This window comes from Macrosteles quadrilineatus, unplaced genomic scaffold (genome assembly GCF_028750875.1).
Source record: "Macrosteles quadrilineatus isolate MER2022 unplaced genomic scaffold, UCM_ALF_1.0 Scaffold_2__2_contigs__length_208266976, whole genome shotgun sequence".
Classification (NCBI taxonomy): Eukaryota; Metazoa; Arthropoda; class Insecta; order Hemiptera; family Cicadellidae; genus Macrosteles; species Macrosteles quadrilineatus.
In genome coordinates, this window is record NW_026542595.1 from 179,914,453 (window position 1) to 179,929,261 (window position 14,809).

Consider the following 14,809-nt stretch of genomic DNA (forward strand, 5'->3'; position numbering starts at 1 on the left):
GTGTATTGGGCAGACTGGTTTCTCTCCATTCAGCACTGTTTCAGGGTCTATAACGATTGCTCTGTTTTGGTCAAGGGTATTTTCTCCTATATTTGAGAAGAATGTGTTGAAGTGTTCGGCCATTCCTTTTGTGTCGTTTGTGAGTTTGCCATTTATTTCTAATTCTGTAAGGGTTTTCTCTTCACATTTTCCTTTTCTTTCCTTGTTTATAACTTGCCATAGTGCTTTTGGTTTGTTGTCAGCTTGTTCTATGAAGCTAGCTGTTGAGGACATTTTTAGGTTTCTTAGTTTCATGTCGTATATCCTTTTTCTATTAATCATTTCTAATTTGTCTTCATTTCTGTTTGTTAACTCAAATTTTTGCAGAGCTTTCAAAAAGTTCTCTTTAAGGTATTTTGCTTCAGGATCGTGGTACTTCATATGTTTTTTATTTGTACTAATTTTAGTTTTCTTTAATGGGCATGTACAATCCAGTGCTGTTTGAAGAATATTATGAAATTTGTTGTAGGAGGTTTCAAGATTCGGTGAAGAGTAAACATGTTCCCAATTTTGTAGATGGAGGTGAGCCTTTAGATTGTTAAGGTTTGTGTTGTTTAGGCTTCTTTTCATTACAAATCTTTGGGAAGTGTCTTCTTGGTGTGTTTTCAGCAGGCATAGCTGCGCAGTGTGGTCAGATAGACCAGTATGCACAACTTGTCCAGTAATATACGCATATGGTATGTTTGAGCATATACAGTCTATTGAAGTGGCTGTGTCATGGGTTATTCTGGTGGCCTCTAGAGGAAATCTCCAGATGTTTTGTGTGGTTAACTCTTCTTCCAGCATGGTGTTTTTGGAATCTTGGGTGAGCCTGTCGATATTTATGTCACCGATGAGTATGAGGTTTTTCTTGTGTACTTCTTGTAGTTCTAGCGTGTCTGATAGGAGGTCAAGGGCAATTCTTGCATTTTCGATTGGTGGTCTATAGATTCCCAGAATGTAGATATCCTTTTTCTTTGTTGTCTGCATGCGAATCATTGCTGCTTCGAAAATTAACTCCTGGCATGTGTTTGATATGTTAATAGCTGATACTGTATCAGCAAGGGATTCCTTGGAATATATATGGTAATTGTAACACCTCCAAGTTTATGTTCTTCTCTACTAAAGTGGGTAATTAAAGAGTAGCCGGGAATTTTTGTAGCTTCTAGCTCTGTTTTTTTTAGTCATCTATTTTTGATCATCTATTTTATTGGCATGGTTAATATTTCTACACATTTATATTTTTTCTATACAATTATATGGATCAGGCCTATGTTAAATAACCTACTGAGTTGGTTATTGGCAACAAAGTAAACTTGAAAAGCACTTTTAAATATCAGTAGGATTTTATGCCCATCCTTTTCTTTTGTGGTAAAAAAAAAAAAAATAGACCTTGATGGATAGAATTTGATATTATTACTTCGATAAGGATGGGATCACAAAAATAGATTCCTGAAAAATTATCCAGAGTTGGTAAAGACAGGGGATACTTGGTTTATTTTTATATTTTAGTATTAGTCTTTCTAAATCACAACTATGATGTACGACCAGGCCCCGGAGACGCAGGTTGGGTAGACATGGTGGAGTCTGAACTCCGTCACATCCTGGACCCCAAGCTGCATCTCAACATTGCCAACTCTACAATGAGTGAGAGCATCTCCTCTATGACTCCTCCTCTACCTCCGCTCTCACCTGGGGGCTCGTCGTCGCCATCACCCTCCCCGGACTACAAACATAAGAGGTAAGTACTACTCTGACTTACACGGGGAAAATATGAGTGGTTGTCAGTGATGTATATAGTCGCTTTATAAAGTTACTTGAAATTCGGTTTGTTCCAATCCATTCAGAGATACTTAGCTTACTAACTCAGGCTATGCTCCTACATTGGAAGCAGAATTTCTTCAGACTTGTCGGTTTAAACGGGCTTGTCCGAATCTGACAAATACAAACATGTTTGGCGTTGCTTCCCCTCCGATACTCTTGTGACAAGAATCAAACTAGTTTCCAGTCCCAGTCGCAGGTTGAAAATCTTAGATCTTTCCTTGTCGACAGCTGACACTGAGCTGAATCCTGTGACTGATATTAGCTGCAGTGTAGAAGTGCTGGATCTGTTCTGGTCGGGTTGACTGACTAGAACAATCCAATGGCTTTCAATGTGAGAGTAGTCTTAGACTTCACTATGATGATCAATGATCATAAACCATCACTTCTATATTATTTATTGCACCTGAATAGTTACTGTGATTATAGCCCAATTTGTAGTTTAAATCAACTGTGTTTTTCATTGTTCTTCGACCGTAAGTGGTTTTAATTGTTTTAAAAATATGTGGTATTGCATATGTACTGCAAGAGAATTAGCACCTCAAGGTATAATGAATTCATAACCTAATATCTGATATTTCCACAGCCTGCCGTACAACAGCAAGCCAGAGTTCAGTGTGAAGCCTAGAGGTGGCCAGAACAGTCGGGCTGTGTGGAGTGCCAGGGTAGGAGCTAAAGACAAGTCTTCACATCACCGTCTGCCTCCCAAAACATCATCTAAGCTGCCTTCAGGTAAAACTATAAGTATTGTTGATGTGACGTGATAGTTAAGTTCAGTTAAGGTGGGGTATGAGCCCACTGGGACTTTTCTAACATTTAGTCCTCTTCAGCCTGCAATCTTTTGTTGGGATGCAGACCTATCTGATTGGTATAGAGTCCATTGTGGCTCAGGAAACTCAAAAGCATTCCAAAACGTCAAACAAAACAAGTATATTTTTCTTTTACGGATAATGTTCTTCTTTTATAATACAGGGTGTTTTTAAAAGAATGCTGGGATTTTAAACGGTAATTGCTTGGATACTATTCAAGGTAACTAAACGTTTTATACTCCAAATTGAAGCTAAAATAACTAAGTTTTGTAACCCGTGTGGCAAGGGCCGTGTGGCAACTTTGACTTTGGCATGCGAAAACAGGTGTGGGATGATAGGCCGCTATTGTGACTCATACGCCTGACGCCAGTCGCCAGTAAGACGTTTAAGGCGCAACAGAAGGCAATGATTGTAATCTGTAGTTTGCAGAGTTTATATACATTTCTAAATTAAACTAAATTTAAATCTACTTGATGATAAAGAAACTTGAAGCTGGTTTAATGAGTTGCGTGGCACCGAAGTGTTTTGAAAAGACATTCACCTGGCCGGCTAAAAACAAGCGATGACATAGACGAAGAAATCCAACAATTCTGCATCAGAAGCCCGAAAAAATCTATTGCCCGATGAAGTCTTCAGTTTAACATACCTAAATTGGACACTTTATGATGTTATCTATAAAAGATAGAGCCTTTGTGCCGAAAAAGATTCAGTTAAGACCTCAGACAAACCCGCCGATCGCCCTAACCGTAAAGACTTAGCCAGTTTTACGCTCATATCAGATTGATGAAAATCTGAATTTTATTAAATCATTCCCAATTGTATGAATCAATGAGAAAAAAACTTTATTCTTTTCCCTTCAATTTGACGTTTAAATTGTTTAATTATCTTGAATAGTCCCCGAGAAACGACCGTTTGAAAACCCGGCATTCTTTTAAAAACACCCTGTACTTCTTTGAACATGTGTTGTAAATTACTGCTTCACATTCTGTTGTGTTTGCAGCCCTGCTGTGTAGCAGCCTTGAGCTGGACTCTATGTTGGATGAAGAGAACAACTCTAGTGATGAAGACACAACCATAGACACTACAGACACAAGGGCCATTAGGAAACAACTGGAGGGACTGGAGAACATGTACTCTGAGGTAAGTGGCGAGATGCTAGTGGTTCATATAGTGATACTGTTTGATTATTTATTGAACTGAGTAATGTGTCACTGTTGTATGTCACTTTTTTAGACTTTATACATAAACTGATCAGATGTTGGCTGTTGTTTCAAAATTTGGATGAGGTGGAGGGGATGGGATCGCTTCCCCTCAAACCGCCTAAATTTTGAAAACGGAGTTTAACTAGTGTTAACATGTTGGCAGGTTTTGAAGCTACTAGGAGTCAAAAAGCAGGCTGGAGGGAGGGGCTACCAACCCTCTGACCCTCGGGTACACAAGCGACGACTGTACGGCAGTCTCAGCTCTCTACCATCGTCTGTCAGCTCTCGGCCAATCAGGGACAAGCGCCGCCACGACCAAGAGCGCAAGAAGGTCAAGGATATCAAGGTATGTTGATTGCTATACGCTTTGTGATTCTTTACATTAAGTAACAAGGAATGAACAATCATCATTCACAATCTTGCCTATGAAAAGAGTTCAAGTTCTTAAGTATTTTGATGATATTTTTATTTTTAGTTTACAAAAAAGTTAGTGAACTTTATCTCATGATTACACTGGATAGGCTGTAATGCTATTTGAATATTAGTTTCAATTTGAGCTCTCTGTTCATGGCAGGGTATCAACAAGAGGTTCCAAAGGCTGGAGTCTCATGTGGTGACGTTGGCTCGTAGTGTGGCTCATCTCTCATCCGAGATGAGAACACAACATCTCATGATACAGGTATTTATTATGACAAATTAGTTCTCATAACTAGAGTAGACTTGATGAGAATTGTACAGTTTTCAATTCAATATTGAAACATTTTTGAAAAATAAATCAGTTACAGTTTTTTTGTCATCCTGCAGCAAAGACAGCCGTTTTAAATACATGCGTTGCGCGTCTAAAGTAGCATTTTTACTCTCTAGGGAGTAAAAGTATTTTTAGCCCCTACTGAATAATAAAAAGTGTGAAAAAGTTTTGTGAATTGTATTGTTTTTATCTAAGATTTAAAATTAGGGTAGCTGCCCATTTGTGTGATTGGATTTAATTCAGACATGTAACCTATTCCATTGTTCCTGGAAAATAAGGGTATTTGCCCAATTCCTGGTACCTAATACTTAATTATTTTATTAAAACCAATGAATTTCCTCTTATTCCTGGTCCTATAGTGCTATTAAAAGTGTCCTACAATCGGCTCTACTTCGGTATCAAAGCTGAACTTCTTGCTTAAGCCTATATAGAGTTGTTGGAAATATGCCTCGTTTGTGTTGGCAATATACATTTTTGGACTAAACTTTTTATAAGTGGTTTACGTTATTTAAAATATTTTTGTTAAAACAGGAGATGGAGGTGATTCGAGGTGAGTTGGCTGCACTGAGGACACAGAGCAACATGGCCACCGCACGGTCGCACTCAATGCCTCGTGCTCTCAACCGCATCAGCGTAGAACAGTCTAACAGCAACCCCGAGCGAGTCAAGAAACTCACAAAGTTTTTTGGTGATGAACCTCCGCTTCTGCGACTCTTCCTCAAGAAGTTAGGGTATGAGGTACGATTGTCGCACTTTACTATGTTGATCGCACTTTGTAGTGTAGGGTTGTTTGATTAGTTTAAATCATTGTAAATTAGTGGATTCTCTATAGGGAAGTAAGATATTGTCGTAGTTGTCATTGGAGAACTAGGTGTGAGGTTTTGAGGTTCCTATTTTGACTAATGATTATATTACAATTGTTTTCTAGGAATAAACCTTTTCTAATATACATGAATATTGTATTGCGGTAGTTGACTTACATGAATGAGAAAGCGTAAGGCCCACTTGTGCCAGGATAGCTCTTCACTATTCAGTTAAGCCCGCTGTTCCAACTACAATTCTTGATAGTGGCCCTTGCACTATTTTATATCATTAACCTCATTTCTAACATCATATTACAGCTGTTTAAACAATTGCAAAACTGTTTATTGATTATATTTTATCCGAAACATTAAAAACAGGTTAAACATCACAATGTTTTTAACAAAAACTATCTTCCCCTAGATTGTTTTGAATTACCTAGTTGAAAATACGTTTTGAAAACACCAACGTAAACGTGGCTTAGGATATTGATGTTCAAATGAAGAACCACACCTCATAATGACTGCCTGAAAAAATATCATTTGTATTTCTACATTCTAATAAAATATCCCTCTTATAGAAGTACGCCGCGGTGTTTGAAAACGAAAGAATCGGACTAGTGGAGCTGCCGTACCTGACTGAAGAAAGACTTCACAAGCTGGGTATTCCGCTGGGACCAAGGCTGAGAATCATGCAAGAAGCACAACTGGGCTTCCCTGTTCCTGACAATACTTTGTGTATCGTGTAGTACCTGAGAGTAAAACAGTATTTTTGTTGACATTATTCGGCAAGGACAAACAGTATATAACATAATTCCAAGGTGTACCAACCAACCAATCACAAGAACATTTTATATACATTATGCTAAATATGATTGCAGCGTGCGAGTAGAGTTATATGACCCATGTAGCTTTATTACTGACGGATCAGCTGATTTTTGGCCAGCTGATTTTTGTTAGACCATAGATAAATCATACTCCCTTAGTAGATTTGTCATCCATATGGAACAGCTGAAGCCAATTTTATTGTTTGTTCTGTACGTCCAACTGTAGAGGTTATGTTTTGTTTACAATTTGTTTCTTGTTATTTCAGTAATTTAAAACCTCATTTAATCATATAAAACGATTTAATCATAAAGAATAACTGGTCCCCTAGTTATATAACCAAATAGTAAAGCACAAATCATGAAAATAACCCTAAAATAATAGAAACAAAATGTGGTCTACCCCAGCAATCAGTGTGGACGTACATGAACTAGACATGAAAAACAAGCTTCAAAATTTACAATGGGATGAGGAGTCTACTTGTGTTGCTTAGTCTATGGTTAGACTTTGTAATCATGCTAGCTCAACTACGGCTGTAATGTGTACATCAGTCCTGTCAAAATTGAATCAGCTCTCCTCTTGTAATATGGAGTTCTAAGCACAAGTCCAAGTGTTTGTAGCCAAATATTAAGTGTGAGTGTAAGCATTATATTTTTTTGGAGTAGTTTTCTCTATATGCCAAATTCCATAAATTAAGTCGTACTTTCTGTTATTCAATGAAAACATTATCATTTGTTCTTTTAGATAAGTTTTCTTTCTTCTAAAATTCGATTGATTAAATTAATTATTGAAAAAAATCAAGTTAAAAAAAAAATTATAATAGGCTATTTATGTTAATATTATCTAAATTTATTTGTATATTTCTATTGTTTATTAATACCATGGGACCAAAGATTTCATGTATTACACAGTTTTGCATTAAGTGTAGCTCTAAATGTAAATAGTTAGTTCAGTGTAAATAGATAATTCAGTGGCATTCAATAAGAAGTGTTTATAAACTAATATATGTCAAGTCTTCTAAGCTGTAAATATTCTACTATGGTCGGTCATGTAAATAGAGATATATTAGAAATAGTTTGTTAAATAGTTGTACGTATATTGAAAACTGATTATTTAAGTGCCAATAAAATCAATGTGCTGGCCAAATAACTTTTTTTGTATGAAACTCACAAGAAATATATTTTGTGCAATCTATAATATGTTTATTTATTTTACTTTACATTTCGCTCTGGTAACATTGGATTTTCTTTATTATTTGATGAGAGTTAGAGGGTATTTGAAGCAGCATTGTCGATGGAAATCTTCCTCGTCCCATAACTTCCATCTGATTTGATGAGTTGTCTGAAACAAAAAAGCAAAAGTTTTTATACACAGATATTTGTGTTTAACAAACAAGTTTGGGGGTTATTTAATTGGTGTTAATGCCTTTTTAATATACTAAATTATTAGGTTTTTAAGCATTACAAAATTGTTTCTAAACAAATTACAATATTTTGTTTTTTGAGGGTAAAAATAACACCATAAAACCCTGTTCCTAAGATACAATCATGCCGTTTCAAGAACTAATTTGAATAAAAACAGGTTTACACTTTGTACCAAATTTGACCAAAATTGAATGATAAATCGAGTTATGCTGGCGGATACATGTAATAGCGTTTTTGGTCTCAGAGGACATCAAAATAAAAATGCAAATCGGTCAAGGGTCTAGGTCTTGTTATAAAACCTACAGCAAGAGCTTCTTCCCTGGGGAAATTCACTATAAGTACAGTGATCCAAAACATAATTCTTACCTTGATAATTTTACAGGTGCTTCTATGTAATTCGGTCACCAGTTGTGTAATCAAATATAAAACATTTTGTTTATTTTTATAAAATGATTTTTTTGCTGAATAAATTTTTTTCTTCCTGTGATTTCTAGTTAGGCTGACGGGGTCAAGAGTACAAGATAACCTCAAAGTTGTTTGCCACTGATAGCCATGAATAAATTATATAACATTGAAATTAATTTCAAATTATTGATAATTGAAATTATCAAACAGCAGTAATACCACTATCTACTCTTTATTTGTAAATCTTCATCTTTGTTAGTAATATTCTAAAAGGTATCTGAAGACCTTTAATATTGGGTGTAAAAATACTAACTAGTTCATCTATGCCTGAACTATATTTTTCACACCTTTAGAATCCAATACACTTCTAATGTTTTTCCTATTCTTATGAAAATTAAAATAAAGTCATCAACATTCCCAGGTTTTACGTATGCCACATCAATAACTTATATTTTAATGTCCAGTAACTGTAATTCATTAACAATATTAGCCAACCAGTTGTCTTATCTGTTGATTTTGCTGTATCTTTGAGGTCAGATAAGTATTCTAAAGATGAAAGATCAAGTTAGTTTTGACCTCAAACAAGACAGGCTATTACATTTCCAACCCAATTGTATGAACCGATTGTCTTATTGTAGCTTAAACAACTTCTTGCAACCATGATAATATTTTTATTATATAGGGTCTATATGCATTTATTCCTAACCATAAATTTACTTGTTGATTACGTATCAACATCACATAGTCTAATCCTTTCTTCTTTCGTAAATTATTTTATAGAAAATTGCAATTATCTTTTGACTTGGTAAAATAATGTCAATTAATTCATATTCAAAAGCATGATATTTCACCTCTTTGTTCATAACAAAAAAGAAAATACAATAAAAATATTTCAATATGTATGTATTTTATTAACAATACATACATCAATGTCTTATTTTTACTTGCAAATAATAAATATTTGTCAAATGTAAGTACATTGTGATTAGGAAAATTTACAATATCTTGAATCCAAGAAAAAGTGTAAAATTAATTAACAAGTTTGATGGGAATCTTAAAACAGCATTGTTGGTGGAAGTCATCTTCATTCCATAACTTAAACTTGGTAGGATGCGTGCCCTGAAACCATAAGAAATTGTAAGATTAAACAGGCTATAAGTCTGGACGTATTAAAAATTAAGTACTAAACATACTCATAAAAAAATAGATGTCGTTGCAATTACAGCAAATTTCAATAATTGACAGACGTAGGTTAAGTTTGTCTAAGGTGCCTAATGTCTGTTTTTGAATTTCACTATAATGAAACACCCAGTAACCCCTGATTTTTGTTCATTTGACATGTTTGTGGTTCCATACATTTTTCGGAGAAGGAGTCGTGGTAGCACAGTGGTTTTAGTGTTCGCCTTGTAATCAAAATGTCGCCTGTTTGATCCTGAGAAAAGTGTGTAGCTTGGTTCAAAACTGGACCCAGCTGTTCTTGTTTTGTATATTGGGCTTTTAGTTTCAATAAATGGTCCTGACTAAGGATCAGCTGGTCGTAGTCAGTAACAAAGCTACACAAGACATCACACTCCAATCTAAAATCATATATCACTTATTTTGGGTTAAAACATGCACATAGGTGGCATCCCCATTCCAAATTATAATGACAGTCTAGTTAACTTAATGAAAAAAAAAATTGTGTTTTATAAATCGGTTCGACATATATTTTATATTTTTCAATGTTCCAATATAAGTTAGTTGGCCTTGTATAGGATAGTATATATAAAAGATTATATAACAAGAAACCACCCTTTACAAGTTAGTTCTGTCCCTAATAGCACGTGCAGCGAGCAAAAGAAATAATAAAGACAAAGTTAACACTGTACTACACTGGTTTTTCTAACAATTAGTTGCATACTTACCACAAACAGTCCACAACACAACTCAACACAAACATCACAAAACAAGTCCAGAAACAGAAACCCACATGCTTTTCACCACAGCACCATAAACACTATCATTTTTGAATGTTGATGTTAGTATTTTGGGATAAATAACAACCCATAACTGATCATAACAAACACCCACAACACATCAAATCATTGATGTTCCTGAAAATAAAATGCACCACTTTTCTTCTCTTCTTGTAAATTCTTCTCTTCTCACTTTTCTTCTTGTAAATTTAAACATTGAACTCTATTAGCAAACAATTTTTTTAGAAGCCAATAAACTGTAATTAAATCAGTGAAATCATTAATACCTAATTATTTTTAAATTCCAATTAGTTGGTATTCAACTAACAAATGTCCACAAAACATGTCCACTGCCATACAATTGACTTCTAATAAATATTTGTTATGCAAAATTAGAGAGAAAATATTATTTACGAATAATGTATTTATTTAACACTTGTTGAGCTCCAGTAACCCAGATTTATAAACATTGAACTGACTAAATTATTCCCTTTGTAATAATGGTTAGGATTGTTCAAGAGATTATGATTATGATTATAGTATATTTCATGGCTATAGTATAATTTGAAAGTAGTAATTTCCTTACCACAGGGAATTGTTTTTCAACTTGCAGAGCGAAAGTGTAAGTTTGACGCTTGTTTTCTTCAATAGGACAAGTTGTGTACTTGCATCCGTTGGTGTCCATGTTCTCAAAACCTATGTCGACCAAAGTTCCTACTTTGAAAGCTTGACTTCCAGCTTTTGACGTACCCCAATCTGGAAATGTTTGAAGTATTTATATTTACTGCGATATAATCGTAGATAATAACTAATTAGCTTTACTTCTGCGTTGCAATGGAGTTTAAAACTATTAAACTAATCACTTTTAGAAATGATCCCTTTATGCTGCAAAAACCATATATTGCCAATGGTTATAGAATTTCATACGTTTTCTATAATCAATGGTATTATTATTAACATAACCGCATATTTAACAAATTAATCTACTTATGAGTTTTGTCATCATCTGATTTTCAGTGTGTAAATAATTGTGTAAATAATTTGTGTAAATAACTGAGAGAATTGGCAACATCGTTTTGGCGAGACCAAGTACGGTACCAGCTTAGGTACAAGTGGCCACGGCAGTAAGCAGTAAGTATATTAATAAGTAATATTTGACATTATTCAAATGCTGTATTATGTACACTTCAACGAATAGATACTTTGGAATTAAATTAGAGAAACTTTCTAACCAAGGCAACTTGATACAATTACTTGCCTAGTGTAACCTACAGTAATAAGAGATACTAGGTATGCCACATAAACCATAAACTATCTCAATAGGTAACAGAAACGAAGGGTGAAAATTGAATTTTAGGCAGTTATTCAACAGAATAACAGTTATTATCTTCAGTACTTAGGCTTATTCAACTATGGTATTTTATATATAGGATCCAAAGCCAGCTTTCCATCATTCGAGCAGTTTCGCTTAGGCTACGGGGAACTAGACGAAAAATTCGAAGCATTCAATTTGAAGATGGTGCCGCAATTCCCCCATTGCTCTATTGTTAACATAATTAATTATGTAATGGCCATAGTTATGTCTGTAAAATGTTATGTTTACATTTTTTTACTATGGTATTTTTAACAAAACTATTGATTACAGCTGAGCTAAATAAATTAAAGGTCCATAAATGGGATGTCTGCTTCAGCATCCAAAGTCAATGATGCCATTGACTATTGGATGCTGACGTACACATCCCATCTATATGGACCAGCTGTCGCCAATGTTTTATAAAAAATGAACGTAGCCGTGTGAGCCAGTCATAGAATGTGTTAGTGTCTAAAATTCTATTTTCTGCCTAATTTTTTGTTGCTGATACAGTTCATGGGTCAAAGTAGTTGCTATAGCTCGCAATAAGTTTTCTATCAGTGTGAATTATTTAAAAAAAATAGTGTATTCGACAGAAATAAGTAATTTAGATCAGCCCAAATTTGTTGGTGGTGGATCACATCAACTACGACAATTTTTATTAAAAAAACTGGCGACAACTTTACCATGTGGATGTATTATAGTTGTATCAATAGTCAAAGGTAGCACTGTACTCACTTGGAGTGTACTCGAAGGAGAGAGTTGCATTTGTTCCCAACTTGATTTTACATGGTTTGTCTTCAGCAGCCTCGGGACAAGGGTCGATCTTCACCTCATGCACGATACAGTTGGGGGATTGGCCTCCTGCAAATATTTGAAAATATAACAATCTTGTAGAAATGCCTCATCTCTGGGTACTTAGGGGTTGTACTTGTTTTCCTTTTTTAGCGAATTTCCCATATAGGGAATAAGCTATTACCGTAGGTCTCAAGGTTAGACCTGGACCCGGGACCGATACATTTTTCATTTTCATTTCCCCAGAGGCCAGAAACACCATTCGTTTAAATTTTTGTGTACCAGTAAGATCGGATCATGGGAACGGGGTTTTATGGGGTAAAAATTGGTTACCTCATTTTTAACCCTCAAAACACAAAATCTCCTAATTTCTCACAAGACCATTTTGAAGAGCTTAAAAAAAAACAAAAAATAATTTAAAATAAAAATGGAAATTCGCTTAGTCTGTAGATTTGCTGCAGCGGGGGTATTTTGAGGAATTTACTGTGTTCTTATTTTCCAGGTATGTTCTTGGTCTGTAACAAAGCTATCAATCACACTATTCTTCAACATTTATCTTTGTTTTAAAATATGCACCCAGTGTGAGATGTTTAGAGGAACCTCAAATTTATAGTAACTTCCTTGATTGTGAAAATCTTAACTTAGAACCTATTAAGATTTTATGGCCGATTGGGGTCCTTTGTGTAGTGACATCTGTCACAAAATTAGGGATCCAGTATTTTACATTAACAGAATGACTCATATTAAAGCATGATGTAAAGGGATGTTGGCTATCCTGCTAACTCGCCTGTTTTTTTTTTGTTTTTTTTCTGCTGACTTTAAAATTCAAGGTCAGAAGATAAAATCATTTTATTAACCAAAAAGGTTCGGTTGTAATGGGAAACTTACGATTTTTTATCAAATGTTTATAATGAAATTGATATATCCCATTTATTTATTAATCTCATACAAAATATATATATATTATTTTTGTGAGTCATATTAAAATACACTATACTATACTATATTATAGTATCGTATTTGGTGAGTCCGTAGTGCCATGAACTTTGGGCCCAAGGCAGCGATGTCGTGGGTTCAGATCCTGGTCACTGTCACAACTTTTTATCAGTAAAGCTCATACCCTTGTACTGTACCTCACCCCTTACTTTGGTGGATATGTTTCACGCACAGGCATCCGTGCTTACGGGGCAAATACAAGGGAAAAGAGGCCGTCAACTTAAAAGTATGATGTTTTTTGTACAATTTATAAATAAAGAGGCTGTAAGCTGTCGTTAAGTTATAACTTTCAAATAATTTTTTTTAATTAATTTATCTATTTATAAAATTTACTTTCATACTGCAGCAAATTTGCTGGCATTAGCGAAGCAGCAGCTCCAGAGTTAAATTTTCCTAAATAGTAGGCCTATAGGAGGCGTAAATAATATTTTATTTTATTTGATCATGAAAACTCTTTTTTGGACATTTTGCCATTTCAATACTATTTTGTCATACAGTACTAGAGTATTGACTATTCCAGAAAACTGGGATTCATGAAAATCCTTATTCAGTAAAAAACTAGACTCACTACTAAGAAAATATTCTTTTTTACATCCCAATTCTAGATTTGAAACAAAAGCATTTTTTACCAACTAGAAAAATTATATAATAATAATGCGAGCTGGCTACCTATCCTAATTGCAATGTTTTACTTACCGGGAATGTAACATTTCTGAGTTTTGATAACTTCACAGTAAGCTAAGCCACAGATGGCCAACAGCAACAAAGGTTTGAAACACTCCATGGTCACTGAGCTATCAGATAGTACTGAATTGAGCAGAGCAGCCTTTGGTCAGCTGATGTCAGATGTCAGTCTGTCAATAGGCCTACAGCTAACAGCTGCACTTTGCCCCAATGAGGATGTCATAGATTAAAAGCTGCCTTGGCTACTTCATGTCTCAATAGTCAAGGTTTTGATATTTACCTTGTCTCAGGAACATGTTGATAAAGTGTTCTTGAATGAGTTGTTTGTTAAATTTTTAATTAATTTTAGTCTTAGTTTTTAGTAGACCTAGGTACCCTACAAATATGGGGTGAAACATATTATTTTGTTAATGATAAAAAGTATTCATGGCCCCGAATATAAATTTGTTAAATCTATAAAATTGATTATAAAACCATTTGGTTTATGTGGAATATATTTAGCCCTTTTTTAGACCTTTTAGCCTTCCTCACCACTGGACTGTGAGGTTTTTATTCTTAACTTAATTGAACCATTATATTTTCTCAACATAGATTAGTTTACTTCATTTAATTTAGAGTTATGTATTCAGAAAAATATACAAACAAATAACCATTTGTAGAACTTTCTGAACTTATAAAAACGTGCTAGTGTCAATGTTTTCATTTAAGTTCTTTTTTGTACAACTAATATGCTTTTAGCGAATTTCCCATATAGGTAGTGCTATTACCGTAGGTCTCATGGTAAGATCTACACCCGGGACTGATTTACTTTTTGTTTTGAGGTCTCCAGAGGTCAAAAATACCATCTATCCAGATTCAAAAATGTATTTGGCCAGGTGATCAGATAAACCCGCAGATCGCCCTAAGAGTACAGACTTTAGCTAGTTTTTCCCTCATATAATATATTGATGTAAATCTGAATTTTATTAAATTACTC

The 14,809-nt window shown here is 34.6% G+C and overlaps 2 protein-coding genes across 3 annotated transcripts in view; one reads left to right on the forward strand and one right to left on the reverse strand.

Moving 5' to 3' along the window:
* The window catches only part of LOC128985179 (NHS-like protein 1), a 77,284-nt gene extending 69,870 nt beyond the window's left edge, over positions 1-7,414 (forward strand). Inside the window, exons 13-19 of the mRNA XM_054404562.1 lie at positions 1,570-1,759; positions 2,426-2,571; positions 3,649-3,788; positions 4,014-4,196; positions 4,425-4,529; positions 5,130-5,336; positions 5,980-7,414. Coding sequence (XP_054260537.1) covers positions 1,570-1,759; positions 2,426-2,571; positions 3,649-3,788; positions 4,014-4,196; positions 4,425-4,529; positions 5,130-5,336; positions 5,980-6,147 — 1,139 coding nt within the window. The 3' untranslated portion in view covers positions 6,148-7,414. The remainder of the gene's footprint in view (positions 1-1,569; positions 1,760-2,425; positions 2,572-3,648; positions 3,789-4,013; positions 4,197-4,424; positions 4,530-5,129; positions 5,337-5,979) is intronic.
* Positions 7,404-13,997, reverse strand: LOC128985754 (MD-2-related lipid-recognition protein-like). Of its 2 annotated transcripts, XM_054405601.1 has the most exons (5): positions 13,846-13,997; positions 12,097-12,222; positions 10,594-10,763; positions 9,031-9,171; positions 7,404-7,564 (listed from the first exon to the last, which is right to left on the reverse strand). In XM_054405601.1, the coding sequence occupies exons 1-4, from the start codon at positions 13,931-13,933 to the stop codon at positions 9,082-9,084; spliced, it is 474 nt and encodes a 157-aa protein (XP_054261576.1). In that variant the 5' UTR covers positions 13,934-13,997; the 3' UTR covers positions 7,404-7,564; positions 9,031-9,081. The 2 variants fall into 2 exon arrangements, with proteins under 2 accessions (XP_054261576.1, XP_054261577.1); XM_054405602.1 differs by lacking the exon at positions 9,031-9,171.
* Positions 13,998-14,809: the final 812 nt, after the last annotated feature.